This window comes from Haliaeetus albicilla, chromosome 6, assembly GCF_947461875.1.
Source record: "Haliaeetus albicilla chromosome 6, bHalAlb1.1, whole genome shotgun sequence".
Taxonomy (NCBI): Eukaryota; Metazoa; Chordata; class Aves; order Accipitriformes; family Accipitridae; genus Haliaeetus; species Haliaeetus albicilla.
Window position 1 is genome coordinate 31,074,546 of NC_091488.1, and position 27,718 is coordinate 31,102,263.

At 40.5% G+C, this 27,718-nt stretch overlaps 1 protein-coding gene across 3 annotated transcripts; it reads left to right on the forward strand.

Annotated features, from left to right (window-relative positions):
• Window positions 1–8,049: 8,049 nt before the first annotated feature.
• On the forward strand, window positions 8,050–26,716 carry PDZK1 (PDZ domain containing 1). Of its 3 annotated transcripts, XM_069785406.1 has the most exons (10): window positions 8,122–8,198; window positions 11,564–11,644; window positions 19,833–20,044; window positions 20,360–20,612; window positions 21,602–21,738; window positions 23,009–23,204; window positions 23,468–23,664; window positions 24,180–24,374; window positions 25,147–25,446; window positions 26,453–26,716. In XM_069785406.1, the coding sequence occupies exons 3-10, from the start codon at window positions 19,835–19,837 to the stop codon at window positions 26,528–26,530; spliced, it is 1,566 nt and encodes a 521-aa protein (XP_069641507.1). In that variant the 5' UTR covers window positions 8,122–8,198; window positions 11,564–11,644; window positions 19,833–19,834; the 3' UTR covers window positions 26,531–26,716. The 3 variants fall into 3 exon arrangements, with proteins under 3 accessions (XP_009913158.2, XP_069641507.1, XP_069641508.1); XM_009914856.2 differs by lacking the exon at window positions 11,564–11,644 and having other exon boundaries at window positions 8,050–8,198; XM_069785407.1 differs by lacking the exons at window positions 8,122–8,198; window positions 11,564–11,644 and having other exon boundaries at window positions 19,822–20,044.
• The last annotated feature ends 1,002 nt before the right edge of the window (window positions 26,717–27,718 follow it).

The following is a 27,718-nucleotide window of genomic DNA, read 5'->3' on the forward strand; positions in this document are numbered from 1 at the left end:
CCAGGTGCTCTGGATTTCTAATAGTCCTGCTTGTAATGTCTACTAGATTCTTGTCTTTCCCCTGATCGTATGGCAGGACTGCATTTTTGGATGTAGTGATCCATGATGACCAAAAGACACCCTTTTACCGTCTCACTCTAACTCACTTTAAGACCTAGTTTGCTGAGTTCGCTTTTGTAGAATAGCACTTCAATGAGTACACATTATACATTGGCTTCTATAAATGAAAAATGGCATGTCATTTTTACTTTCTTATAGCTAGAAAAAAAATTTAAAAAATTAAAATGGAAGAGTTCTATACTGAATTAAAACATAAGGCTTTTTTCGATATAGTGATCACTATTTTTATTAATTATGCTGTGAAGCAATTTAGAACTAAATCTGAGAGAACACAAAAACCTTACTAGTTTTGTACCTCAAGATAGACGTATTCTGTTACTGTAAAGAGAATAGGTCCAGGTACCAATTAGTGAAAAGATGTACCTTCTTTTTTTTTCATTTTTTAAAAATCAAAATACTAACATGAATAACGTCACTCAAATAAGGAAAAAGCAAGAAAACCTTGAGAAATCAACACTCCACTCTTACCTAAGCTGATTAAATATGTAACTTTACAGTATCACAGTGAATCAACAGACTAACATAGTCAAGTGATGAACAAACAGATTATCACCACTCACAAAGTTAACCCTGGGAGAATTTAAGACAATGACAACATCCTTAAGCTTCAGTTACCTTATTTAATATAAATGACTACTTGATTTAACTGGTCATTATCTACTTTTTCCTTACATCTTACTGTAACTAAACAGAATTAGAGAGGGTTCCTATTCTATCATCATCTTCTTCAAAAAGACACAGTGGGCTTTAAAGAAGGTGCGACAGTTACATCACAGAGCAGCAGATTAAAATACAACCATTAACACAAGAGAAGCTGACTCAGTGACAAGTTGTGGTTTACGTTTGCAAAATCATTAATGGACTCTGTTAGGAATCTGTCACGTACACAGACAAATGAAGTACAAGAGATAAAAGTACAATGCTCCCCCACAAAGGCAAAACAACAAGCACAAGAGAGCAGAATAAACTACTTCTGGTTAACTTCCTCGGATCTTGTCATTGGCTCTATTGACTCAGATATTGTGGAGCTCACTGCCACATGGACTTATTCCATTCAGGCTTATCCTGGCTTCTCCAATGGCATAAATCTTTAAATTCTTCCTCCTCTGGATGGCCTGCCCAAGGAAATACCTTAATGTACCTTCAGCTGTGTTTGTGGATAACAAAATTTTTCTTTTCCCTTCTCTGGTCTTCTTGAGAACACATCCTGCTTGCTCCAGCTCTGAACACATTTCAGGATCACTTAGATTTTTAGGCCCAGGTATAGTCATGTCACTCACGAGCTTCAAGACAGGCAATAAGCTAAAATGTAGGTGGGTATTTCCTAGAAACTTTGACTGGCATCATCCAGCTGAAATCAGACACACAGGCTCTGCTGTCACTAAAACCAGCTTTACTCTTACAATCAAGCAGATTTTTATGGAGATTTATTTTGTCCTTAGTACTTAGGTATGGTTTTCTGGTAGAGTCTGTTCCTTGTTTGGAATAAATATAAGCTCATAAGCAGCTCTACTGGCTTTTACACAGTATTAAAATAATTTATTTTCATACTGATTTTTTTTCTCATATTAAAGTATTCTTGGGTTCAGGTAGCATCTAGATTTATATTCCTCCCAAATCTTATAACAACGGTGTTCAATAGTTACACAGGAAAACGGCTGCATTCTGCAGTGCCAAGCATAGCAGTAGCTATTTCCTTTTTGTGATAACAGATAACAAGACTTTCAAAGTGACAAGAAGTAATAAAAAGCAGGCATTATTCCTCCCCCCGTTTCTAGTAAGAGTTCTATAATCATCATGTAAGTGTCATCAGAGCAGAACATAATAGTTCCCCAACACAAAAGCAAATATAAAGTGACCGAGAAGCCTTTAGGACTTTCCATTATGATGACTGATTTCAGAAACAGAGGTAAATGAATGCTATTCCAATTTAAATCTGCTGAAGAAGCAGCAAGAGTGGATGGACCCAGTAAGAAATTTGAAGCAAAAGTTAGGTCCTTGGCATACAGACAAGGACTCGAAATAATTCTCCTGGATTCCATGAAGAAATATCATTTATATTTACTGAGGCTAATGCACCTTACCCGTCCAGACAACAGTTCAGTATCTTTAGTATCTTTACTGATAAAGTGAAATTAAATACTCAGTAATGTAGATGTTAATACAGAAATCAGGGACATTTCCTGGATAGATTACAGGCTTGGGGGTGGGACGAGATGGGCCACAGGCAGCAGGAAGAGGAATGGAAGACGGGAAGAGATACAGATTCATGCTTGCTGTCGTCAAAGCCTTAGTACCGGATAGTTCTGTCTCACAGAGCTGTATTTTCTAAGGAAGAGTACATGTTTTCTGTAGTGATTGTATAAGAATCTCTTCCTCATGCACCTGAAGAAAATAGTGAAGTAGACCTAGTACTAATTATTTATACATTTCAAAAGCTTAAAAGAAAAGGAACACTGTCTACTGTCAAATTCAGAGATTTGTCTCCAGATGGTAAGAGATGTACATGCAACTGAGATCTAACTGACAAGGTTCTTTCATAGATCAGAAAAAAAACAGTTTTATAAACTACATACACTAGGAAAAAGAAAGCTTCACCTGCTGAATGGAAAAAGCCAGACTACTAGATTTATAACTACTTTTTATGACTCGGCATCTTGCACGTCCAAAGGATATTGAATGATACAGGAAATAAAAGGCAGAACAAAAGAAATACATGTGCAGAAAATGCCCGACAGAAGGAGCTGGAAAGAAAAGTCTTCCCTCATGTTACGAGTGCCAGTGGGAATACGAGAATTCCAAAGGCATTGCCATTTCAGCAGCATTAATCAAACAAAGTTCAGTTGCTGTTATCCAAACAGTCTTGAATACAGCCTGATTGCTATGTGTGCATGTGAATATAATACACATGCATACAGCCATTTGCTATGAACAAATACATAGGTCCACCAAAAAGTCTACTTAGGTAACATAATTCCTTATTTTTAAGACCTTTGAATTTTTGCTTCAACAAAAATTTCCAGTTTTTAACATTGATTTCAGCCTGACATGACAGCAAAAGGATCTGCAGAGACAACCCTCACAGTTAACTCAGTAAAAAAAAATTCGTGATCAATAGAGAATATTTGTTGAATAGGTAAACAAGAAAGCATTGTTTATAGTATATATTCTCCAGTAAAAAGGTCACTAGGGAAGACAATTCAATATTTAAAGTGCAAAGATCAAAGCCTGGGAGAAGAAGACTGCCACTGTAATTCTTTAGTGACAGCTCCAGAGGATAATAGAATACCTTTATTTGCTGCAAACACAGGTATAGCAAATAGGATATTTCCCCACGCCCTGTGCTGGTTTTGGTTGGGATAGAGTTCATTCTCTTCACAGTAGCTAGTATGGGGCTATGTTTTGGATTTGTGTTGAAAACAGCGTTGATAATGCCAAGATGTTTTTGTTACTGCTGAGCCGTGCTTACCCAGAGCCAAGGCCTTCTCTGCCTCTCCCCCCACCCCACCAGCGAGGAGGCTGGGGGGGCACAAGGAGTTGGGAGGGGACACAGCCGGGACAGCTGACCCCGACTGACCAAAGGGACATTCCAGACCATGTGACATCATGCTCATCATATAAAGCTGGGGGAAGAAGGAAGGGGGGGACATTCGGACTTATGACGGTTTGTCTTCCCAAGTCACCGTTACGCGTGATGGAGCCCTGCTTTCCTGGAGATGGCTGAACACCTGCCTGCCCATGGGACGTGCTGAATGAATTCCTTCTTTTGCTTTGCTTGTGTGCGTGGCTTTTGCTTTACCTATTAAACTGACTGTATCTCAACCCACGAGTTCTCTCAGTTTTACCCTTCTGATTCTCACCCCCATCCCACTGTGAGAGACGTGAGTGAGCAGCTGCATGGGGCTCACACCAGCTGGGGTTAAAGCATGACACCCCATTTTTTAGGAAGCGATAAGCCCAAAATGCTAGAAGGAGGGTATTCTTTTCTTCTGCAAGTCTACAAACCAGCAGGATTCCAATGTCATTCCTCTTTGCATCCCCTTTTTTCCCTGACTCTCTTTGCCATATCAGGAGCATGTGGTCACCAGAAGAGAAAGAAAAAATTACCACTTGGCTATGTGCAGGATGACTGATGAACATTCATTTGGTAGCTCAAAATGGACTTTGCCTCATGGTTGAGGAGGACTTCAGTGAACCAAATATTCGTATTACCAAATCACATGGTGCTTTATATAATACTTACCAATCTAAAGAGGAAAAACCATCACTGGCAAAATAAGGGGCAAAGGGAAAGGGCTGTACTGATCTTGAACAGCTTAAATACAAGGACAAATAAAATATGCCTTCTACTGAAGGAGACCTTAAACCACACCAAAGCTGTGATTCACAATCCTTGTCAGACTTAGCTGCAGAACGAAAGGCTTAGCTGAAGCGGCCACTGCCCCCCTCAGATGGGAACAACAGATTCTTCAGGGAGCGTATCTTTACCTGACAGAGATTGCGAATCACAGCTTTCAGCCATCACAGTTAGCCTTGCATATTAATATAAATTGAAAGTGATGTTTCCTCTTGTTAATACTGTGGGTTGCGGTGGCTTAGATAAGGTGTACCACCTTTCCATAAATCAGCTGCAAGGGCATCATTTTATGCAGGGAGTAAGGGATAGCTTTACAATTGTCCCAGCTTGAGTCAGCAGATGACACAAATAAGTCTGTATTCTCCCAATGTGCTGCATTTGAAAATGAATTTTCATTAACTAGTTTGTTACGAATCCAAGAAAAGGATGGCACTGCAAGGAGACTAGTGAGCTTGTGGTCAGCAAGTATACAGCAAGCGATGCAGGTCTTTTATACTATTTAGCACTATTTAGATCAATCATTAGATCAATCTTTAAGGAATGTACATGCTCCCAGGCAAGAAAGTTCAGCTGTGGTCAGTATAGTCACCATCATAAAGATTTAAGAAAGGGACTATTTTTACAGAAAAATATCTGTATAAACCTTTTGTCAATAGAACAATGCTGGCACTGATACATATCATTTGAGCACAACTTTATATTCAGAACCAAACATATTGAGCTGTATTCATTAAAATTTAAGGTTGGACTTCTTGTACAATTGTGTTAATAACAAAAGGCACCTTTTAATCAGCTGACCTCTGTAACTTTACAGTAGTAATATAAACATTAAAGATCTGCTTCACCAATCTTTCATTAACAGCTGTTTTCCACTCCTCTCATTGGGTGGAACAGCCATGAAAGTGATTTCTTCACCATCTCTTAACACAACCTTGGTGATTCACAATTTAAAAAACAAAAACCACTTAAAATTAGAAGTGATCACAGGCTAGGTATATCTTTTTTTTTTTTTTCCCCCTTTTTTTTTTTAAATCCTAGACATAAATCTGTATAAACTCTTCAGATGTGAGTGATTAAGTTAAATAAGGGCCATCATCCTGGCACCAATGGGCACAAACCCCTCTTATGGTTGTGTCCAAAACAGGGCCAGGAAGTGATATGGGCCACATACTTCCTGGCAAAGAGGGAGACTTTAGTAAATACCGCTTACTGAACCTACACCCTGACACAATACCAACTGTGCCAGGTTTGGCTCTCTCCACTCTTCAGCACTGTGCCAGCACTGTGAGACTCTGGAACAAGCCATGTGTACCCCCAGTTTCAGGCTACTAGAAGGTGTGTGGCACACCTCATGTTATTTCTAGTGCTGACTAGGAGAAATACCATACACCCTCGCCATTGCCACTTGCCAGCACAGCATTTCACACTTCCTTGAATTTAGGCAGCTCTTCAGCTTGTTATGAAGGCTGTGTGGATAAGGATGCTAAGGCACATTCTGTTATGTGCTCAAGTCAAGTTCTTTGAAAGCATTCCAGAAGATCAAAAGAAGGTGCCTCAGAAAGACAATACCAAAACATGTCTAGAGTCAGTGTTAAATTCCAGGTGACCTGCTGGAAGCACTAGGAAGTGAGAAGTTTTTGCTTTGGGGGAAGGAAGCTAGGACTTGCCAAAACATGTGAATTAACTAAAGGCAGAGATCCTAGCAAGTACCAAAGTTAAGAACACAGGTGCTTCTCTCCATTTACCAACAAGCTGAGGAAGCCATGTGATCCCTTACAACTACCAGAAAATGGTTATTTCTGATAATTTTTTTGGTAACATGGGTGATAGGACATATTGAAAGCTGCCTTTGATCTATTCTTAATCAGTTTTCATTGCAAAGACAATCCCACAAATGGGCTTTCCTTTTCCCAAGGCAGAGCAACCCACACCACCTTTCCCGGGCACTTACCTATATATACTGCAGGGATCTCATCTCCTCCCATAGTACGTAGGGTCTTTGTTTGGGCAGAACCAGGGCAGTTAGAGCATCTGGTGTTAACCAGCCAAATGACTTCTACTAACCTTACATCCCACTGCTTCCATTCCCCAGCGCCCTATGCTCTCAGCATAGTCTTTAACAATCCATTGTATGGGTCAATCTTTCCAGAGGCTTGTGGATGATAGGGTACATGATGCGCCAAATCAATGCTATGTTTCTTGGCCAGGAGTGTATGAGGTTATTTCAGAAATGAGTTGCACTGACTCAATTCTTTCTGGGGTATCATGACACAGAACTTGACGTTCAAGGCTCAGGATGGCATTTCAAGCACTGCCGTGGTTTACAGGGTATGTCTCCACTCACCCAGTAGATGCTTCCACCATGGCAAACGCATAGCGCTTGCCTCGACAGGTTTAGAGCAGTGGTCCAGTATAGCCAATTTGCCAGGCCTCACCATATTGATACCCCAGCCACCTACCTCCAGGGAGACTTCACTCACATGGGTGTCCTGCTTTCAGCAGGGATAGAGTTAATTGTCTTTGTAGTAGCTGGTACAGTACTATGTTTTGGGTTCAGTATGAGAAGAATGTTGATAACACACTGATGTTTTCAGTTGTTGCTAAGTAATGTTTAGTCTAAAGTCAAGGATTTTTCAGCTTCTGATGCCCAGCCAGCAAGAAAGCTGGAGGGGCACAAGAAGTTGGGAGGGGACACAGTCAGGGCACCTGACCCAAACTGGCCAAAGGGGTATTCCATACCGTGTGACATCACATCTAGGATATAAACTGGGGGGGGAGTGGGGGCGGGGGGGGTCACTGCTGAGGGACTAACTGGGTATTGGTTGGTGGGTGCTGAGCAATTACATTGTGTATCACTTGTATATTCCAATCCTTTTATTATTACTATTGTCATTTTATTAGTGTTATCATTATTAGTTTCTTATTTTCTGTTCTATTAAACCGTTCTTATCTCAACCTAGGAGTTTTACTTCTTTTCCCAATTCTCTCCCCCATCCCACTGGGTGGGAAGTGAGTGAGCGAGCAGCTGTGTGGTGCTTAGTTGCTGACTGGAGTTAAACCACGACAATAGGTCACTTGATTGCAATGTATGTTTCACATGTATGATAACCTCAACAGTCAGGGCCACCCCTCAACGACAAGCCCATTTTTTTATTGTATCTCTCCCAGTTACTGTTGTTATCTTGAATTCTTCAAGGTTTTTCATCCTATTTTCTCTCCCTGTCCTCTGGAGTAGGGAAGTGAAAGCAGCTCAGTGGGCATCTGGCTGCTAGCTAAGGTTAACCCATCACAGTCCATTTTTTTGGCATCCAGCATGGGGTGCACAGATTTGAACCTCTTGATCTGCAGTCAAATGCTGCTGGCCCAGGTCAATCCACAATCCAAACGTGCTGCCTTTAAAACATTTCTTGCAGCTGGAGAAGGCTGTTGCCCAGAGCAAAGATCAGGCTTGCCTCCGATGACTTGCTTGACTAAATTTTTGAGTATAATTATCAGTAGAACAAAATTCAAAGCTGCTGAGAAGTGCATGTGATTAGCATTTATGCAGGCCAGGACAAGACAGCCTATCAAGGTGTTGAACATATTCAGTGAAGCTTGGTTAAATAAATCATCTTTTAAATCAACCTTTGCCCAAGCAAAGTCCAGTCTTACTTATAGGTACAGCCACAGGAGGGGCAGCAAAAGACAAATCCTGTGCAAGCTGCTCCACACAGAAACATAGGTAAGAAATTCCTTTTTTGCTAATCCCTCTTCCCTTAGAAAACGCCTTTTTATGATCCCAATAATTTTGCATGTAAAACTTTCATGGATTAAAAAGAGTAGTATGCAGTGCACTGTAACCTTCCCTCCATTTCTAAATACAAAGAAATAGTCTTTTCCTTAAAAGTCTACTGTTTCTCCAGTTTTGTATGCCACTGGTTTTGCATGTTAATTTCAGGAAGTACCACTGATTCCCAGTGTTTGTCAAGAAAAACTGCTTTGAGTTGTAGTTGCGATCAATACAGTCTGGTGTGTTCCAAACAATGTCCAAAAAAATAGGGCAGTCCATCCCTATATGGAGTTAGCCCCAGTGCAACTACACAGAGACTCAAAAAAGCACAAGGCACCTGACAAAGTGAATCATGATCTGCAGGCTTCCTACCCCTGCATGCTGAAATTCCCCATATTTTCCAGCTTCAGTGACATCTGTGCCAAACCCCCACCACACATCCATACTGTTCTATATGCTGCCCAACTAACCTCACCAATGCACTTTTAGCTTCAATAGCAAACGGTCTGTAGCATGGGTAGCCACAGAGGCTATTGCACAGTAGCCTGCTGTCATGGAAGGATTTGGCTCCCAGCTACTTCTAAAAAAAAAGGAAAAGGAAAAAGGCCAGCTCCCACATACATTAGTCACACAGGTGATATAAAAAGAATTAAAACACAAAGTTGCAAAGAACTCTTTACACAGAAACAGATTAATTTTCTTAGGATTTATTAGGCTGTGATTAGTGGCTAATCTCTACAACACAACTTCGATCTTTTGACAGCCTGTTAAAGAATTCTCAGTCATGGGTTTCTCTAGGTTTGCTTTATTAACAACTCAGAGTTGGGCCACCACCGCAGTGAATGGCAACCCTCCAAAAATTTCTCAGTCTTGTGTACCTTTTTACCACCCATTATCCCAGTCCAAAGTCTTTGCAATTTTCCAGTTGATCTCAGTTCCCATGTCGTATCATTCATCAGCATCTTGTCTCATCAATTCTTCTCTTGTTCTGTCCGGTCATCATCCTGTGGGTTTCAAAGTCCGTCTTGGGTCAGTCATCTTCTCACCCCTTTACCTTGAAGTCTCATACCTACACAATTCTGACAAAACCTCTCTGGTTGTTCCATTAACTATTTCACACTTATCTTTATAAGTTCTATATATTTTAATCACTCCCCAGCTAAGCACCTGTATCTTGCTGATTTTTCATCTTTTGTTTGATCTGTCTCTACTGATTAGCTTGGCTGGGTTTTAATCTGGTCCTGGATTGGGGCTATACCAGGGGGCAGACTGAGAACACTGTCCATGGCCTGTTGAGCAGCTCTGTTGCCATTAATAACCTTAACCCATTCTATATTAATTTCTAACAGTCTTAATAGTCTTAAATTTTCTAAAATCTTCTACAGTTCCCTCCTTTTGTTTTTATTCTACTCAATTGCATACCTGCAATTGTAATAACTACAATAATTCCAGGCAGTATCTCTAATCTTATTCATCATGCTCATATAACAAGCAATACAACTTTGTACTAAAACTAATCCACACACAAAAATCACAATAATTACAATCAGTATCACAATCCCCTTTTTCAACCATGTTGCTATGCTTGGAAACCATGACATGAGCCAAGAAAAGATTTCTGCAAATCCCCATGATGTATCATCTTTCACTATTTGTTGCATCCTTGAACGTATTTCCCATATTTTATGCACGTTGGTCAGCAATTCTCCAGTATGGTCTACATACATACAACAACTAACATTTAACACCATACATACTCCTCCTAGTGATGCCAAAAGAATATCTAATGCCATATGGTTTTGAAGAGTCAACTTAGGTAACTCATGAAACTCTTCTTGTAAAGTTAATAACCCATGAGCAGCATAATTGACTAACTTCTCAATTTCACCAGAAACATTCGAAATCACCTTTTCCAATTCACTTACACCTAGTCTTGGTATGAACCAATGGATAAAAGACTGAAATTTAGTGGATCTGTCTATTTCTGGTTTGTCAAGTACATGATAAAAATGTTCTATGCCAAACAGGCCTTCAAGTTTTTTGGCCATATTTCTAAATCCATGGACAACAGTCCCAATGTACAAGAGCTTTGTATGCCCTCTGTCCACACAACCAAAAGACCCCCAAAGAAGTTGCTCCAACCCAACTCAATTCAGTTGCTGACTTAATCATTATAGTAGTGTTACATTTAGTCTAATTACCTACAAACGTATGATTTTTTACATAAATTCTTGTTCTTAATGTCAGGTGGATAACATCTCTGGATATATTGTGTAGGGAGAGAACCAGCACCTGTAGGTAAACTAATATCCCATACATGTTCCTCATGAGCATCAGTGAAGGTGGTATTTTGCCAGTATTTTTCCCAATTTTTATTCCTTGGGATAGGTACCCTTACCAATTGAGTTCTGTGACCTACTGAGTTTGGTAAGGTAACACAAAACGAGCAATCAGACAGATTTACATTATGTGAGATAGATTGCATTATAGACACGTGTGTTGTCTTTTCAATGATTTTCCCAATTTATGTCTGGCAGGCTCCTAGGTTTTCCTAGTTTTCATTCAAAATTTGGTATTGATCGATATTCAAAAGATCTTCTCAAAACTCAATCATAAATTTCCTGCTTGTTAGGTTTGCCTTGTACACCTAATATCAAACCCTGATATTCAATCAAAAAGGCATGATTCAGAGATAAATCATAACACCACCAATCATTGTTCATCTAACCTGTTTCCTTATGTTGTCCATGTCCAATCATCCATAGGTCATGACTGATACACCAAGTTCTTTTCCCTGTTCTTGGCTCACATATTTGTAAAAGATAAGCACAAGGAATTCACCATTTTGGTTCACAGCAAGGTTTGAAATTCCAAGGACCTTCAAGATTAGAGCAAACCATTACACAAAATTTTGCAGTTTGCATTACATTTTCAGGAACTTCCCATCTAATTTTGTGTTCCTGGAAACAACAACACTTCTATTATTTCTAATTTGAGTTCCCTTAACTCTACCAAAGTTTTGGTATATGGGGTTTCCATAACTTCTCACAGTTCGTTCAGTTTCAAGTTCTCGGTAATGCAATATAAAATGAGACCACAAGGTGTCAGTAAAAAAACAAAAAATGAGTCAATACCAAGATTGCTGTTGAGATGTTAATTCTTCCGAAGTATGTTTACATGTGAATGATGGATCCAGGCTTCTTTTCCTTGTATCTTTATGGCATAAAAAGAGGTTAATATTATAAGATAAGGTTCTTCTCAATTTGGTTCAAACCTGTTCTTCCTTTTAAATTTTTTAATATAAACCACATCTCCAGGTTGAATGTCATGCACCTATACTTCTGGAGAAAATCCTCGGTACCAATATGCATGATTTCTCAACTTAGTAAATGAATGTTGTAAGTACAGTAAATGTTGGGTCACTTGTTCACCTCCATCCAATAAGCTTGTCTTAGCTGGGACTTAAGTTCCCCAGTACTGCTATTATCCTCCCAAATAGGATTTCAGCAGGTGAAACTCCTATTGGTTGCCTTGGTGTATACCTAATATCCCAAAGAACTAAATTTAAAGCTTCTGGCCATTTCAATCCTATCTGTTTATACACTTTCACCATTTTTTCTTTTATTGTCCTGTTCATCCTTCCTATCTGCCCTGAGGATTCCTTGTGATAGGGTGTACGAAATTGAGCTTTAGTGTTTAAAAAAATTATATATCTGCAAAAGAATTGCAGCTGAGAAATGTGCTTCTCGATCTGAATCAATCACTTCTGGTACCCCATATCTTGATAATTTCTTTAATCAAAGCTTTCACTACTGCTTTTGAATCACTTTGCCTTGTCGGGAAGGCTTCTACCCATCCAGACAGCTGATCAACTATCACCAGCATAGAGGTAAAACCTAATGCCTTGGGCATTTCAGCATAGTCTATTTGTAATTTCTGAAAAGGGTATGTATCCAGAGGTCTTTTCCCAGATGGGGTTTTAATTCGGAGAGTTGCATATTCTTTACACAACCAGCAACCAGTTGCTGCATAAACTGCTGGTGCTGCCCACAATCTCTGAATCTTCAAGGCAATACTCTCTGGTCCCCCATGCATCTTATCATGGTACCATTGCGTGATCGGTAATAAATACCTTTTGGGAAGTAACGGTTTACCTCCAAATGTCCAGATTCCTTCACTTTGATCTCCTCCAAGTTTTTCCCATAGTTTTTTCTTATCTTCTGGGAGATCATCATATAATTTTCCCATCTCAGGGAGTTCACCTTCTGAGTACTCCAACTTCAATGCCATCAATAATAAGATCTGTTTTGCTGCTGCCTTAGTTGCTTGATCTGCTAGGGCATTCCCCTTTGTGATTCTGTCTTGTTTGTGTGGGTCTTTATATGTATCACGGCTATTTTAGAAGGTAACTTGATTGCTTCCAATAATGCTTTAATTTCTGGCCCATGTGCAATGGTTTTTCCTGTGGAGGTGAGAAATCCTCTCTCTTTCCATAGCACACCTGTTGCACAACAGACTCTAAAAGCATATTTAGAATCAGTGTAAAGATTTACATGCATTCCGATTGCATACCTTGCTGCTCCAGTAAGGGTGATAATTTCCACTCCTTGAGTACCTAGAGAAGGTGATAAAGGTTCAGCCAATAATACCTGTGTTTCTCTGGTAACAGCATATCCAGTTTGCTTCAATCCACCCTCATAATATGATGCTCTATCTGTAAATAAGTTCAGATCTGGGTTATCTAAAGGTTCATCTCTCAAGTCATTCCACGGTTTGCTGGTTGAGTATATAATGTGAGTACAGTTATGTACGTCCTTTTCACCATCTGTTGGCAGTGGCATTAAAGTAGTTGGATTCAAAGTATTACATCTCTCTGTTTTCAGGTTATCAGTAAGTAACAAAATCAATTCATAACAATGTGCCATTTGTGGAGATGGTGCCTTTTCTGCATATTGTTTTAATAAAAGTTCAACTTCATGGGGTACACAGACAGTGAGTGGGTGTCCCAGAATCAGGTTTCAAGTTCGCTCCACTAACCCAGCTGCTGCTGCCACTGCTCTTATACAGAATGGTGTGCCTCTTATCACAGGATCTAAAATATGAGAGTAATAGGCTACTGGTCTTTCATGTGGTCCTAAAGTTTGTACTACAACAGCATTTGTAACTCCCTTCATTTCAACACAATACAATTTAAATGGATTAGTGTAATCTGGTATCCCTGAGGCTGGTGCCTTTAATAAGGCCCCTTTCAAAATCCTAAAAGCTTTCTCCCTTTCAGGTCCCCATTTTATGGGTTCCACTTCTTCATTTCTAGTGGCTTCATGTAGGGGTTTTAGTAGTTCACTAAAACCCAGAATCCAAGATCTACAAAATCCCACTTGTCCTAAAAATCCCTTTAATTGTTTTTTTGCAATTGGTCTCGGCAGCTCTTGTATTACTCTTACCCGATTTGGGTCCACTTCTCCTTCCCTAGGTTTCAATATGAATCCCAAGTACTTTACCTGCTGTAGACAAAGCTGTAGTTTGGATAGAGATGCTCAGTGTCCCTTCCTTCCTAGTTGAATATAGAGATATTCTGTGTCTTTTCATGCACTCCTGCTGTGTGTGACTAGCCAACAATAAGTCATCAACATATTGGACCAATACTGAATTGCCTGGAAAACTTAAATCTCTCAGATCTTTTTTCAATATTTGAGAAAAAATTGTTGTAGAACTAGTAAACCCTTGCAGTAGCCGCATCCAAGTTAACTGTTTCCCTTGTCATGTAAAAGCAAATATTAGGTGACTTTCTTCTGTAATAGGAATACTAAAAAATGCTCCTGTTAGATCTAAAACAGTATAATACTGTGCCCATGCAGGTATCTGAGTTAGTATTAAATTTGGATCAGGAACAACATGGTGCAATGATACTACATGCTCATTTACAGCTCAGAGATCTTGTACAAATCTATACTCTGCATCTCCATCTTTATCTAATTGATGCTTATTTACAGGCAAGATAGGGGTATTGTATGGGCCTTCATATTCTTTCAAGATCCCCTTTTTCAAAAAAGAATCAATTTGTTTTTAAATACTAGGTATAGCTTCATTACCAATTGGGTATTGTCTCATAGAGGGGGGTAACCCTCCCTTTGTTTTTATTACTACAGGTTCTGCAGAAAGGTACAATCCCACATCTTCCCCTGAGGTGCTACAGAGTGTTTGGGGTACCACCTCAAGTCCTCGTGGAATATTTTCGGTCAATTCTTTTTCATTTGAAATATGTGCAATTTCAGATCCAATAAAATATAATTTCATTCCACTAGGAGCTAGAGATATCTGAGTACCAAATTCCTGCAAAAGGTCACATCCCAGTAATGAAATAGGTGAATTGGGAGGTATTATAAATCTTCCCCATGCCAATTTTCTGGCCAAAATGATGACAAGTAAAGGGAGAGAGAGGTACTTCAATTCTTCTCCCACAACTCCTTTAATTATCACTTTTTCCCCAGAAATCTGAGGAATATTGTCATTTAATAATACCAATGTAGCTCCCATATCCACCAAAAAGGTAAAAAAAATTCCATTTACCTTTGCAGTAATCTGTCTATACTCATTTACCTCCACTCCATCAAGAGGCTCAATCATCCCGATCACCTTGGATTCCTCAATATCATTGAGAATGTGGTTGCGGTGGCTGTGCTGGAACAGATCGTTGTCCTGCTGCCACAGGTTGCAGTGGACAATCTTGCTGTGTGTGCCCTATATTTCCGCAATAAAAACACTCTGAAGCATTTGAGTTCGTTCCTTGAAGTTGTGCAGCAGAAGGAGGTAGTCATCCCCGACCACCTCGTCCTGCTCTAAAATTCCCACGGGGGAATCCCCGTCCTCTTCCCCTGGGGTTATAATTTTGAGTAATTGCAGCTGCCAGTAAACTGATTCCCCTTTCTTTCTCCTTCCACTCTTATTTCTTTTCTTCCTTCTGCTTTTCTTCTTCTCTCTTTTGCTTTTCCTCTTCTCTACCATCGTAAACAAAAGTTGCAATGCTAAGAATTTTTGGTAGGGTTTCCCCCTACCAACCAGGCATGTGCTTCTTAAAATATTTATTGATATCCAGAGCCGACTGTTCCACAGATACACTGGTTGGTAAAGGCTCTTGAAAATTATTTTCTGTCATTCCCCCATATTTTAAGAGCACTGCCTTTAATCGTGCCCAATAATCACTAGGATGTTCATCCGATTTTTGCCTGCATTCCATAACTTTTGTCCAATTAGTCACTTTTTCTCCACACTGTCGTACAGCTTCTATAAGTTGCTGCACAGCAGTCTGGTAAATTCTCACTCCTTCTGTAGTGTTCAGATTCCAATTTGGGTCCTGGTCTGGCCAAGGGATTAACCCTTGTCCTCTTTGGGCTCTCCCTCTTTCTTTTAGGAATATTTTTTTCTCTTTCTTCAGGCTGAAATAGTTCTCACAATAAAGTTTTCATATCATTCCAATTAGGCCTATAATCTGTTACTATGCCAGATAACAACTGTGCACATTTTTCTGCAGCATGTCTCAGCCTGGGCATGTTACTTTTCCAGGAAGCTAGATCTCCTTGTTTCCAAGATTCATGTGTCTACTGCAGTAACCGCAGGGACATCAGGAGGAGCTCCTGGTCCAGTTCTTGGATTCAGAATGTATTCAAGCCTCATTAGATACATTCCTGCAGAGACAAGGTCAGTTTCCTAGCTATCGGAGCAGAGGGATGTGAGCTTGCCCTCCTTTTTAATAATTTTGGTCTTTGTTGTGCCCAGTTGTACCATATATACCCGTAGTCAATAGCCTGACTACCCATATCTTCCAGAATCATTCTTAGGAACTTTTGTTTATGAGGCTTAAAGTTCCTTTTGGAAGCCACACATCTGCTGGTCCTCCTCCTCTATCATAAGTCAGGGGTGGCCATCCCTCCTGGCACAAAGTAATCAGCTTTCGCTTTTGTAGTATTTGTGCCAGGGGTATCTTTTTCCAATTTTCTAGTACCTTAGCAAGGGGTGTCCCCCTTTGAATGCTGGGTACATTTCCCATTTTCTCCTATGACCAAGTTTAAACACAGAAGTACTCTCAGTATATCTGGAATCACTTGTTCCCAAGTCTCAATAGGTGAACTCACCTGATACTTTTGCTGGCTTTTGAGTATTGGTTACGGGTCTGCCCAAAGAGAGTCCTGGTCTCCTTCCTCTTGTGTTCTAGAGTCCCATTTGGGGTGCCAATTCTGTTCAAGAATTCTCAGTCATGGGTTTCTCTAGGTTTGCTTTATTAACAACTCAGAGTTGGGCCACCACCGCAGTGAATGGCAACCCTCCAAAAATTTCTCAGTCTTGTGTACCTTTTTACCACCCATTATCCCAGTCCAAAGTCTTTGTAATTTTCCAGTTGATCTCAGTTCCCATGTCGTTGTCATTCATCAGCATCTTGTCTCATCAATTCTTCTCTTGTTCCGTCCGGTCATCATCCTGTGGGTTTCAAAGTCCGTCTTGGGTCAGTCATCTTCTCACCCCTTTACCTTGAAGTCTCATACCTACACAATTCTGACAAAACCCCTCTGGTTGTTCCATTAACTATTTCACACTTATCTTTATAATTTCTATATATTTTAATCACTCCCCAGCTAAGCACCTGTATCTTGCTGATTTTTCATCTTTTGTTTGATCTGTCTCTACTGATTAGCTTGGCTGGGTTTTAATCTGGTCCTGGATTGGGGCTATACCAGGGGGCAGACTGAGAACACTGTCCATGGCCTGTTGAGCAGCTCTGTTGCCATTAATAACCTTAACCCATTCTATATTAATTTCTAACAGTCTTAATAGTCCTAAATTTTCTAAAATCTTCTACACAGACTTCTGTCAGTAGAGAGAGGCAGAAAAAAAATCTTTCCAGTAAAATACAAATCAAGTTTTCTAATTACTTGGACTATCCAACTGGGGGAAGTTGCCTTCACTCGTCTTGTTCCTCTACCATCATGGATCTTTGGCAGGAGTTCCTAAGACAAGTATCTTCCCTGGTCACAACTACTGCTTACTTTCATTATGTAGTATTCCTGCTAACGATATGCATCACTCAAACCGGAGTTTCATTACATAATAAAAGCATAGAAGAGTTTAGGTTGGAAAAGTCTTCTGGAGGTCATCTGGTCCAATGCCCCATACAAAACGGGGCCAACTTAGATCAGGTTGCTCAGGGCCCCATTCAGCTATGTATCTCCAAGGATGGAGATTCCACAGCCTCTCTGGGTACCTGTTCTAGTATCTGACAGCCCCCAAGATGAAAAGCTGTCCATATGGCTGTCCAATTGGAATTTTCCTTGCTGCAGCTTGTGTCTGTTGCCTCTCATCCTACCGCTGTTAACTTCCAGGAAGAGTCTGGCTCTGTGTTCTCTACACAATCCAGTTAGGGCAGTTGAAGACATAAGATCTTCCCCTTGCTTTCTCTTCCCAAGACCCAGCTCTCTCTGCCTCCTTAAACATTATGATGTGCTCCAAAACCTAAATCACCTCAGTGGACTAGCTCCAGTATGTCAATTATTTGGGGAGCTCAAAACTGGAGACAGGTCTCACAAGTGCCAAAGAGAGGGGAATAATCCCTTCTCTATTGACCTGCCGGCTACATTCTGATACCACCCAGTATACAGTTGACTTTCTTCACTGCAAAGGTGCACCACTGATTCATGTTCAGCTTGGGCACTTGAGTGCTGTCCAGCAACACTGCCTTCTGGCCAGCCAGCAGTCAGCCTGTATTGTTGTGCATGCTCTAGATACAGATTTTTTTTTTTTTTTTTTTTTTTTTTTGTTGAACTTCATGATGTTCCTGCCAGCCCATTTCTCCAGCCTGCTGAGGTCCCACTAAATAGCAGCCCTAACCTCCAGCCTATTGACTGCTCCCCCCCAGTTTAGTATCATCTACCAGCTTGTTGAGGACGTATTCTGTCTCACTGTCTGTATCATAAAGATGTTAAACAGTATCCGCCCAGTACCAACTCTAAAGAATGCCACTAATAACCAGCCAACGACTGGATTATATACCACTGATCAAAGCCCTCTGAATCTAGTGGCCAGCCAATTTTCTGCATTATCTAGTAGTCTGCTTATGCAGTACATTTGTCACCAAATTGGCTACACTGACTGTACTAGAGACTGTGTCAAAGTCATTGCAAAAGTTAAAGTGAACAGCATCCACTGCTCTAAATTAAATTACCTCTCCTGCAAGTGACAACCTGATGGCACATTCGCATTGTCAGTAGGTGTATGCCTGAATATTCCACGCTTTTGTTAGACCTCATAATACCTGCATTCATATCTTACCCAAGTCTCACATACAATGATATACCAAAGTGAAATAGCTCTGTTAGCTCCTCTTCATAACAGATTTAGAGTGTTTAATTAGGATTCAGAGGCGGAGGACAACATGGACAGCTCCAAGAACTTTGACTCTACCAGTAACTTCTAAAGGACATAGAAACAAAGCAAGGGCACCATTTTGTACGACAACTGACATGTAGAGATAACAAAACCATCTAGAAGAAAAAAAGCTTTGTAAGTGGAGACAAGGGTCTTCCTAGTTCCTTTATAGTCCTTGCTTTCCACCCTCCAATGCAAACCCTGCACTCATTAACAATAACACTCCAGTTACAATGTCTTTTCCTGAAACTTAATTTTTTTGGCTAAAATAACTAAGAACAGGAAAGCCTGGTTAGGACAATGAGGTCCTTCCTTGATCCCACCTGCTCATCCATCTGCACAGGTCGCCCAGAAAAGTTGTAAAGTCTCAATCCTTGGAGATATTAAAAAGGCTGAAAGTTGCACTGTTCAGCCCGGAGAAGCTAAGGCTTAGGGGAAACTTACCAACGTATAAAAATATCTGAAGGGAGGGTGCAAAGATGGAACCAGGCTCTTTTCAGTGGTGCCCAGTAAAAGGACAAGAGGCAACGGGCACAAACTGAAACACAGGAGATTCCTTCTGAACATCAGGAGGCATTTAGTTACTGTGAGGGTGACCAAGCAGTGGCACAGGTTGCCCAGAGGGGTAAAGGAGCCTCCCTCCTTGGAGATATTCAGAAGCCATCTGGACTTGTTCCTGGGGAACTGGCTCTAGGTGGCCCTGCTTGAGCTGGGAGGTTGGACCACATGACCTCCAGAAGTCCCTTCCAACCTTGACCATTCTGCGATTCTGTGAAATCCCATTTTGTCACGTAACTTTCCTGTAGTGTTCCAGGATTTTTGTGCTGCCATTACTTTTCCTCTGTAAGACTTAATTTTGGTATTAAATCCTCACCTCAATTTTCACTACGTTATCCCAGGCAGACAACTTCTTTCTTCCAGTTCTGCATCTTGCTTAATTTCATTTGAGATAGGGAGACAAGAAAAGCAAAGCAAGGAGGGAGAGGGAAAAGGGATCGGTGTCTTCTCCCTAGTTTTGTTAACTAGCTTCAACTTTGCACAGCTGGACTTCCTGGGAAACAAAAACCCAAGAATTTTGGAGCAAACTGTCTCAATATGTATTTAGAGGGAACATATCTAGGTAACCTTAGTGTTTTTACTCACACATATGTTTTCCATCCTGTCTGATAGAGATGACTTCTGTTCTCCAGCCCCGAGAATGTACAGTGACCAAAAAGCCCCAAAAGAGCTACGGATTCTACCTGCGTATTGAGAAAGACACAGCAGGGCATCTCATCCGGAATGTGGAAAAGAACAGTCCAGCTGAAAAGGCTGGCTTGAAGGATGGAGACAGAGTCCTCAGGGTTAATGGTGTGTTTGTAGACAAGGAGGAACATGCACAGGTACATCTCTCTTGCACAGTCTGGGATCCACATCACTCCCCCATCACCTAGACCGACTGCCACTATGTGAAGCTTTCTCTTCCAGTTTTTATGGCATCTTCAGCTAGGAAATCCAAGAGTTGAGTTAACTGCTCTGAGTGTCTCCCTGCATCATTTATTACCCATCATGGGCACGAAATGTCTTTGAGGTGCCTCCATAGTGCATAAGCAGAGGGATGAGGCAACAAAAACAGTAGACAGTGCAACCCTTCCTGGGGAGAGCTTTTAGGTCAGTTACTCTAGGACCTGCTTGCCATTTCACCTTGTCCACTACAGGTGGTGGAGATTGTAAAAAACAGCGGGAATTCTGTTGTACTTCTTGTTCTGGATGACGCATCCTATCAAAAGGCAGAAAAGGAGGGAGTGAACTTGGAAGAGCTGGGCCAAAAGGTGTCAACAGGACAGCAGCAGGAGCAGCAGTCCCCACTGCCCATGGCCAATGGAGCAACCACTGCAGTTCCACAACCCCGGCTCTGCTACCTAGTGAAGGAGGAGAAAGGCTATGGCTTCTCCCTGAAAACCACAGAAGGTGAGAGCCTGGGGATCTCTGTGTGTGTGTGTGTATATATATATATATCTCTATGGCAGCAGGGACAGAGGCAACCACTGTTAACATGTGGAGCCAATGGGGACACACAAACTGCTCTTGCTGACAGAAAGAGAGAAGCAGCAAGATGAGTTCAGATCCATCTCTAGTCCATTTCTGTACAGCATATGCAGCACACTGTTTTCCGAGGACCACTTTTCTTATGGAGTGGAGAAAAGATTAAAAAAAAAAAAAAAAAAGACATAAAAAGAATAAGCTATTTTCTGCTAGTTATTTAAGCCCACTTACCAAAACCAAATTCATAGCCCCTGCTCAAATACTAGATATACACTACACTCAAGGTGCTACATTAAGTCCTGTTCCATACCTCCAAGTCACCTCAGGAATCAGCACACAAGGTTCGACAGCTGTAATAAACACTTTTCCTGATTTGTGAGTTATTTCATTTAGAAAGCAAGGCATTTTGAACCTCCTCCACACATGCCTTTCTTCCAAGGCCAGTCAACACAATAGGGAAGTCTTCTGGAAAGGATCACCTCTAAAGAGGGTATTTTGGAATGCAATATAACTGAAAGACCAAACATGGAAGCCTTCCAAACACAGGAAATGATGAAATGTATTAAAACAACAATAAAAGCAGGTCATCACTTCAAACTGGGAGGGAAGGGGGGTGGGAATCAAATCCCTTTCAGCTATCTTAATCAGCCCCTTTGGCATTCTTGGTAGAGACATAAAAGACTGTTTGAGCTGCAGATAGTGAACAAATGCCTCCCTCCCCCACAGAAGTGATTTTTCCAGAATAAGAGATAGAGGTGTGTCTATGTGGAAGGCTTGTGGTGCCACTATAATCTGCACATAAGCAGAGACCAAGAGTCTGTAAGGACATCAGTGCCGAGTTTCCTTAACCATTAAATTCAAGCATATTTCAGTGACTTACCCTGTGTAATGTAATGAGTTTTCATTTATTTTAGGACAGAAGGGGTTGTTCATAGTAGAGCTTTCATCACGAGGAGCAGCTGCAAAGGCTGGTGTCCAAAATAATGATCGCCTGATTGAAATCAATGGAAAAAATGTGGAAAATGACACACATGAGGAAGTGGTAGAAAAGGTATTTGTTTGTATACTGATTCATCTTCTGTTCTGGCCCACTTTCACAGCAACCTATCAATCAGGGTTACTGAGGAGACAGGTCTGGCTGATTTGAATGCTTCACAGTAAATCTTTGAAGCTAGTGTTCATGTATCATCAACAAGGCAGAGTACCCCTCTGCTTTCGCTCTGTTGTCAAGCAGCCTCTTGAACTGACTCTGAACACTGCAATCAAGACAGGCCAAAGAATTTTAAATAACAGAAGTATACTGCTGCCAGGAACCCGATTAAATAAATCATGCTCTGTTCCTAGAAGTCCTGGAAATACTCCCAATGGTAAAAGGGCAAGTCATCAAATGTGGTTTTCAGGGCAGGAAGAGGGGGAACTCTCCAATGATACAGTTAGCGTGGAACAGGGAAAATTCATTATTTTAGACAGTAGTTCCTTTCTTCTGTTAAGAAGTCCAAAACTAATGAAAATTACTGTGCAAGTAATTTCACTACCTGGCCTCAGCTGCACAGAACACTGCTAATGAGGCTTCCAGCTTTCCGCTACTGGCACTGCTAAAACGCAGCTGGAGTTGAAGAGATTTCAGAGAGCTATGAGACAGGCAGTACATACTCTAGCATTCCAGCATCACAATTCAGTGCATGCTACTAAACATGGAATGGTGCAACACTTGTGTTTTGTTGAGCTGCTGTAACAGCAGCAGAGTGACATTGGTTGAGTGAAGAGAGCACCCATTAGACTGGAAAGGAGTAAGAGAAGGATGGACTTGGAGAGGTTGAACAGACAAAAAACCTCCCACAACCTCAGAATCAGTGATACAGGGACATGGAAGAGGACCAAGAGTGACATAACCTTGACGCTTGTCACTGTAATCTAAAATAGCGGTATAGATGGCATGATATGTCTATATTGTAGAGTTCCACATCTAGATAAGGCAAGCACTACCTACTGAGGCTCACAGGATTCTACTGGCACTGTATGCCACCCTCCTGGCACACTACAGCTAATTCCCTAGAGGTCAGGAACATAGTGTAAAATACAGAAAATTTCCTCAGATATATGCTGGATCTTACATGCCCGAGATCTTGTCATGGTCCAAATTTCTGAATGGAGTGGTCGAGGGGAGAAATCAACTTACAGCAGCACGGCCTACACTTTATGGCTCATTCATCAACAAGCACCCACACACCACTGTGTCAGTACACCAGTTCCCCAAGTATCTACAATTCCCACATGTTGTTGAAGGGGTGACATCTAAGACTGTACATGTACTATCACAGGTGAAGAAGTCTGAAAATCATGTTATGTTTCTACTTTCAAATGAAGAAACAGACCACTATTACACAAGCCAGAAGATGGTACTTAGCAAAGAGAGTGCCAGCCTAAGATTGCTTCCCCTCAAACCACGACTTATTGAGATCCAGAAGGGAAAAGATGGTTATGGCTTTTATCTACGGATGGAACAAAATACTGGTGGTAAGAACCAAGTTAACACACAGCCCATGACATTTGCTATACAGTTTATTCCTGTACAAGGTTTGCAGACCTCATTCTCTTTGACTTCTTACTGGTCATCCAGAAGTCTACATCTACAGATGTGTTGTAAACAGGGCTACATCAGGAAAATGGTCTCAACCTGAATTGCAATTCTGACAATTGGCCTTTGCCATGCATTGTGATGTCTTTAAACTTACCAAGCATATGCCTTCACATCAATCTTTTTTCCCTCCTGATCTTAGATCATGTAATCAAGGATGTCGATTCTGGGAGCCCAGCAGCTGAGGCAGGTCTCAAAGACAATGATATCTTAGTAGCTGTCAATGGCGAGCAAGTGGATGGTCTGGATCATGAAAGCGTAGTGGGAAAAATTAAGCGGTCTGAGGCAAAAACCACACTGTTGGTAGTGGATAAGGAGACTGATGCCATGTATAAACTGGTAAGAAAATGCAAACTACTGCTAAGAATTGATAATTTATCATTATTAAGAGACATATGCAGCAATGAAACAGCTAGCCTGCTCTGACAGAAACTTCTTCAACTTGCAAGAAATATCTAAAATACACACGTATTTCAGCAACTCCCCTTGCACTTATACAGCAAGTCACTAAACACCCAAATTTTTGGCCTCTTCCAGATTTTTATAGGCACTGTTGCAACAATTCTAAATTTAAACACACCACAAGAAAGGTTAGAAGTTTAAGACAGCAAATGCCGAGCTACGCAGCTGCATAACCATTTATGAATAAAACAAGTAACAAAATTCCCTTCTCACATAGATCAACACTGTAGTTTTCCACTCAGCCAGAAATTAATAACAAAGAGTTCTTCATTGAAGCTTAAGTCCGAGTCATTAAAAAGGTTTCAAACAAAACATGCTGAGCGTGAAAGCCTAATAAAGATTTCACAACAGAAGTTTTTATGTTAACAACGTTTTATTTGTCACTTTTTCAGGCTCAAATTTCCCCCTTCTCATACTACTACAAAGCACAAGATCCAGCTCCAGCTAAAACAGAGGAAAGAGTGGAGTTGCACACTGAGCAGAAAATGAACCACAAGCCAAGAATCTGCAAGATGGTGAAAGGGCCTAGTGGATTTGGCTTCAGTTTAAACATGATCAAGAACAAGCCTGGACTGTTCATCAGTGAGGTACTAATGTAGAATGAGGAACAAGGAAAAGCTCAAGTAGTCTGTTGGACAGCTTCCTCCCTTCCATCCTACAAATACATTCAAGAAAAGCCACAAAAGACAAGTCTTCTCCAGCACCCTCAGATAAGAGCTGTAATTGTTAAATTCAGACTGACATTGTAGGACCAAGATAAAAAAAATAAGCACCAGAAAACATTCCTCGTTCTGTTACACATCTAAAGGGAAGGGGAATCCAGCTTTTGCATAATTTTTACTTTTATTCATGAGGCTGGCAAGCTAAAAATGGTATTTTAAATAGATTTTTTTGACTGTAGAACATCCTAAATGTAAGAGAGACACGTTTGCCCCACTCTACCCCCCTTCTCTAAATTCCACAGCTAGCAAAAGTCAAACCTCTACTGTCTCAAATTACATCTGTGCCTTTAGCTTTCTTGAGAGGAGGGGTTCCACTCATTACTAGGGAATCTGTGGAAAGTAGTAAGTTAAAGTTAATGGACAGGGACCTGCAAATAAGAAAATTAGTTTTCCACCTTTCTCCATGATTCTACCATGGCATATTTCTATAATGAAAGTCTATCAAAATCAAGATGCACCTTAAATCTCAAACTGATGGGTTCCATGTTTATTATGTCCAGGCCTATTGCCTCTCCCAATTCATTTCTGCCCCACAAATCCCCCCTTCTCCATGCTTATTTTGCTGTCTTGTAAGGAAAGCAGTAACACAATAGTCTAGCTAACTATCAGTTACCACAGTTTGAATTTGCCTTTGCAGGTACAAAACCACGGGCCAGCTGACACAGCAGGTGTAGAAAATAACAACTTTTTGGTGGAAGTGAATGGGGTGAATGTGATCAATGAATCCTATGACAAAGTGGTGGCAAGAATCCAAGATAGTGGTGACAGACTGACACTACTGGTGTGCAGCAAAGATGCTTACAAATACTTCCAGAGCCAGAACATTCCCATCACAGTCTCTATGGCAGATCCAGTCCATGACACTTCTGAACCTCCCGCTTATACAGAAAACAATCCGTCAAAGCCAGAGAGACACTCACCTGAACCAAGGGAAAGGGTGAGTAATACTGCGTTAAATAGATGCTGAGGGATCATCTAGGGGATAGAAAAAGAACTTTTTTCAGCTAGTATGTATTTCTGAGCTAGGATTTTTAACTTGAGCCTGGATTTTTACAAGTCAGTCTAGGTTATTAAAAGGGAAGCCATGGTCTGATTATCATAAACAACTCTTCCTTTCCCCACACATAATACAGGTGAGTATCTTTAATGTAAGATTAAATCACAGAAAGGATGCACATACAAGAGATTTTATGGAACAAGATAATCCAAATATGGTAATCCTTAACGAAGGTGGGAAACAGGCAACACAATCCTGAAAGTGCAGAGAAAAGAAGTGCTTAAATACAACAAAAAGTATAAACCATTTCTGGGGAAATCAGGTGAATATTTCAAAACAGATCATTTTGTAGAAAGCAGAGCAATTGATAGGTTATGATGACATTTTCTAGGAAATGTGCTGATTTGAAATTATTTTACTTACTTCATGCCATTAGAAATAATCTGAAGCACGACAGAAGTCAGAAAAGCAGGAAGGTATTTCTTCTTGAAACAGTGATTTTGAACCCTCTGTGTGGTCAGCCTTAAATATTTAAATGCTTCTTTTCTGATCATGCAAAAGAGACAGCAAGGAAGAATAAGACCAACACTGTCTCCTATTCATTTTTCATTAGCCTTGCCTGCAAATGTCCAGCTGCAAGTTTTTTCAAAAGCTTCTTAATCACCAAGCTGCATTTCCCAGATGTGAAGTTAGCACCACTTTTGTGTGCAAATTCAGCAGGTATGGGAACTAAACAATAGGAAACCTCTATTGAACAAATTTCTCTCTAAATGTACTTAACCAAAAAGTGCTTCAACAACAAAAGTCACATTTGTTGGTTCATTCTGCCATTCAAACAAGTACGTAATTAGTGCAGATGAAAATAGGAAGCCTTCATAACACTGCAGACTGTCAAGCATGTTTACAAACTAAAAATAATCAGAACATTTTTGTTACTCCTCTGCAGGCAAGCTCATCCTCCTCTTCACAATCAGCTGCCTCTACAAGAGCAGACAGTGACAACAATGATGACACAAAGTTGTGAGGAGACAAACTATGCCAAGAACAAAAAAGAAACCTTCCAAATCCTCTTTCGTCATTCATTCTTTGCTACTACACCTCCCAGAACTTTACTATTCCTAGTGAGTGCCATACCTGTAAAGGACTGCAATCTCTTGCTGAAATGCAGCTGCCTGAAATAAACACTTCGGTGTAACTTGCATTCATTTAACACTCTGCAATTGTATTTCATTGGCTTTCCACCTGGTAAAGCGGGCAGTTAGTCACTTCTGTAAAGGCTTAAATAACTAGAAGTATATAATTAAGTATAGTGCAGCAGAAGGCAGAAACTTTTTATAGATTCATAAACATCTTCACCTTTTAAGGATAAGCTCTTAATGAAGAGCAACTGATTTCTCCTCATCTCCCAGAAGAGGCAGTTCTCCCCCTAATCCAAGTCCATCAACTCAATCTCTGTGGCAACTCTTCTATGCTATACTAACAGCAGTACAACTGCTGTGAAACAGCATAAGCCAACATACCCTGTGCATTACATGCCTTTATCCTGCTAACATTGCAGAAATTTCTTTCAAACATTAAGCTAACTTCGTAATTCATAACTCAAGACGTTTAAGCACTACTGTTCTCTCCTGCATACAGTTGTGGATCATGGTATTTAGAATAGTGTACATAATTTGGTCATGCAGGTTTGTCTAACTCCAAGTCAACACCACATTGTCTTGAATGTGACATATATGGCTCTGTAATACTGCTGTTGCATACTTTGCCTCCTTGCACACTGAAGACAACACAAAAATAAATTGTTTAAAGTGGCTATTTCTTCCCCACCCAGGTCTTACTCTTACCATCTATGATTCATGTTCCAGAACAATTTTAAAACAAAGCCTGGGATTGGCTATGGGAAGCTACAAGTTTAAGTCACATGAATGAAATTTATGCCTTGAATTACATCAAGAAGGGGAAATGGGCTACTGTAGAAGAATACACAGGTTGTGGGGAACACCAAATTTACAGCATATAAGGTAAACAAATTTGTAACATGTAAGGCAAACAATGCATAGCTGTGGTCTTTGACTTCACAATGAACTCTAGCAGAGAGGAATCCAAAACCTCAGTTCCATTTATGCAGGGAGAGAAAAAAAAGTTGAGACTCAGCAACAGAAAGTTAATCTCCAGCTCCTAAGGACAGTAGGTACTAGTGATACACACTAGC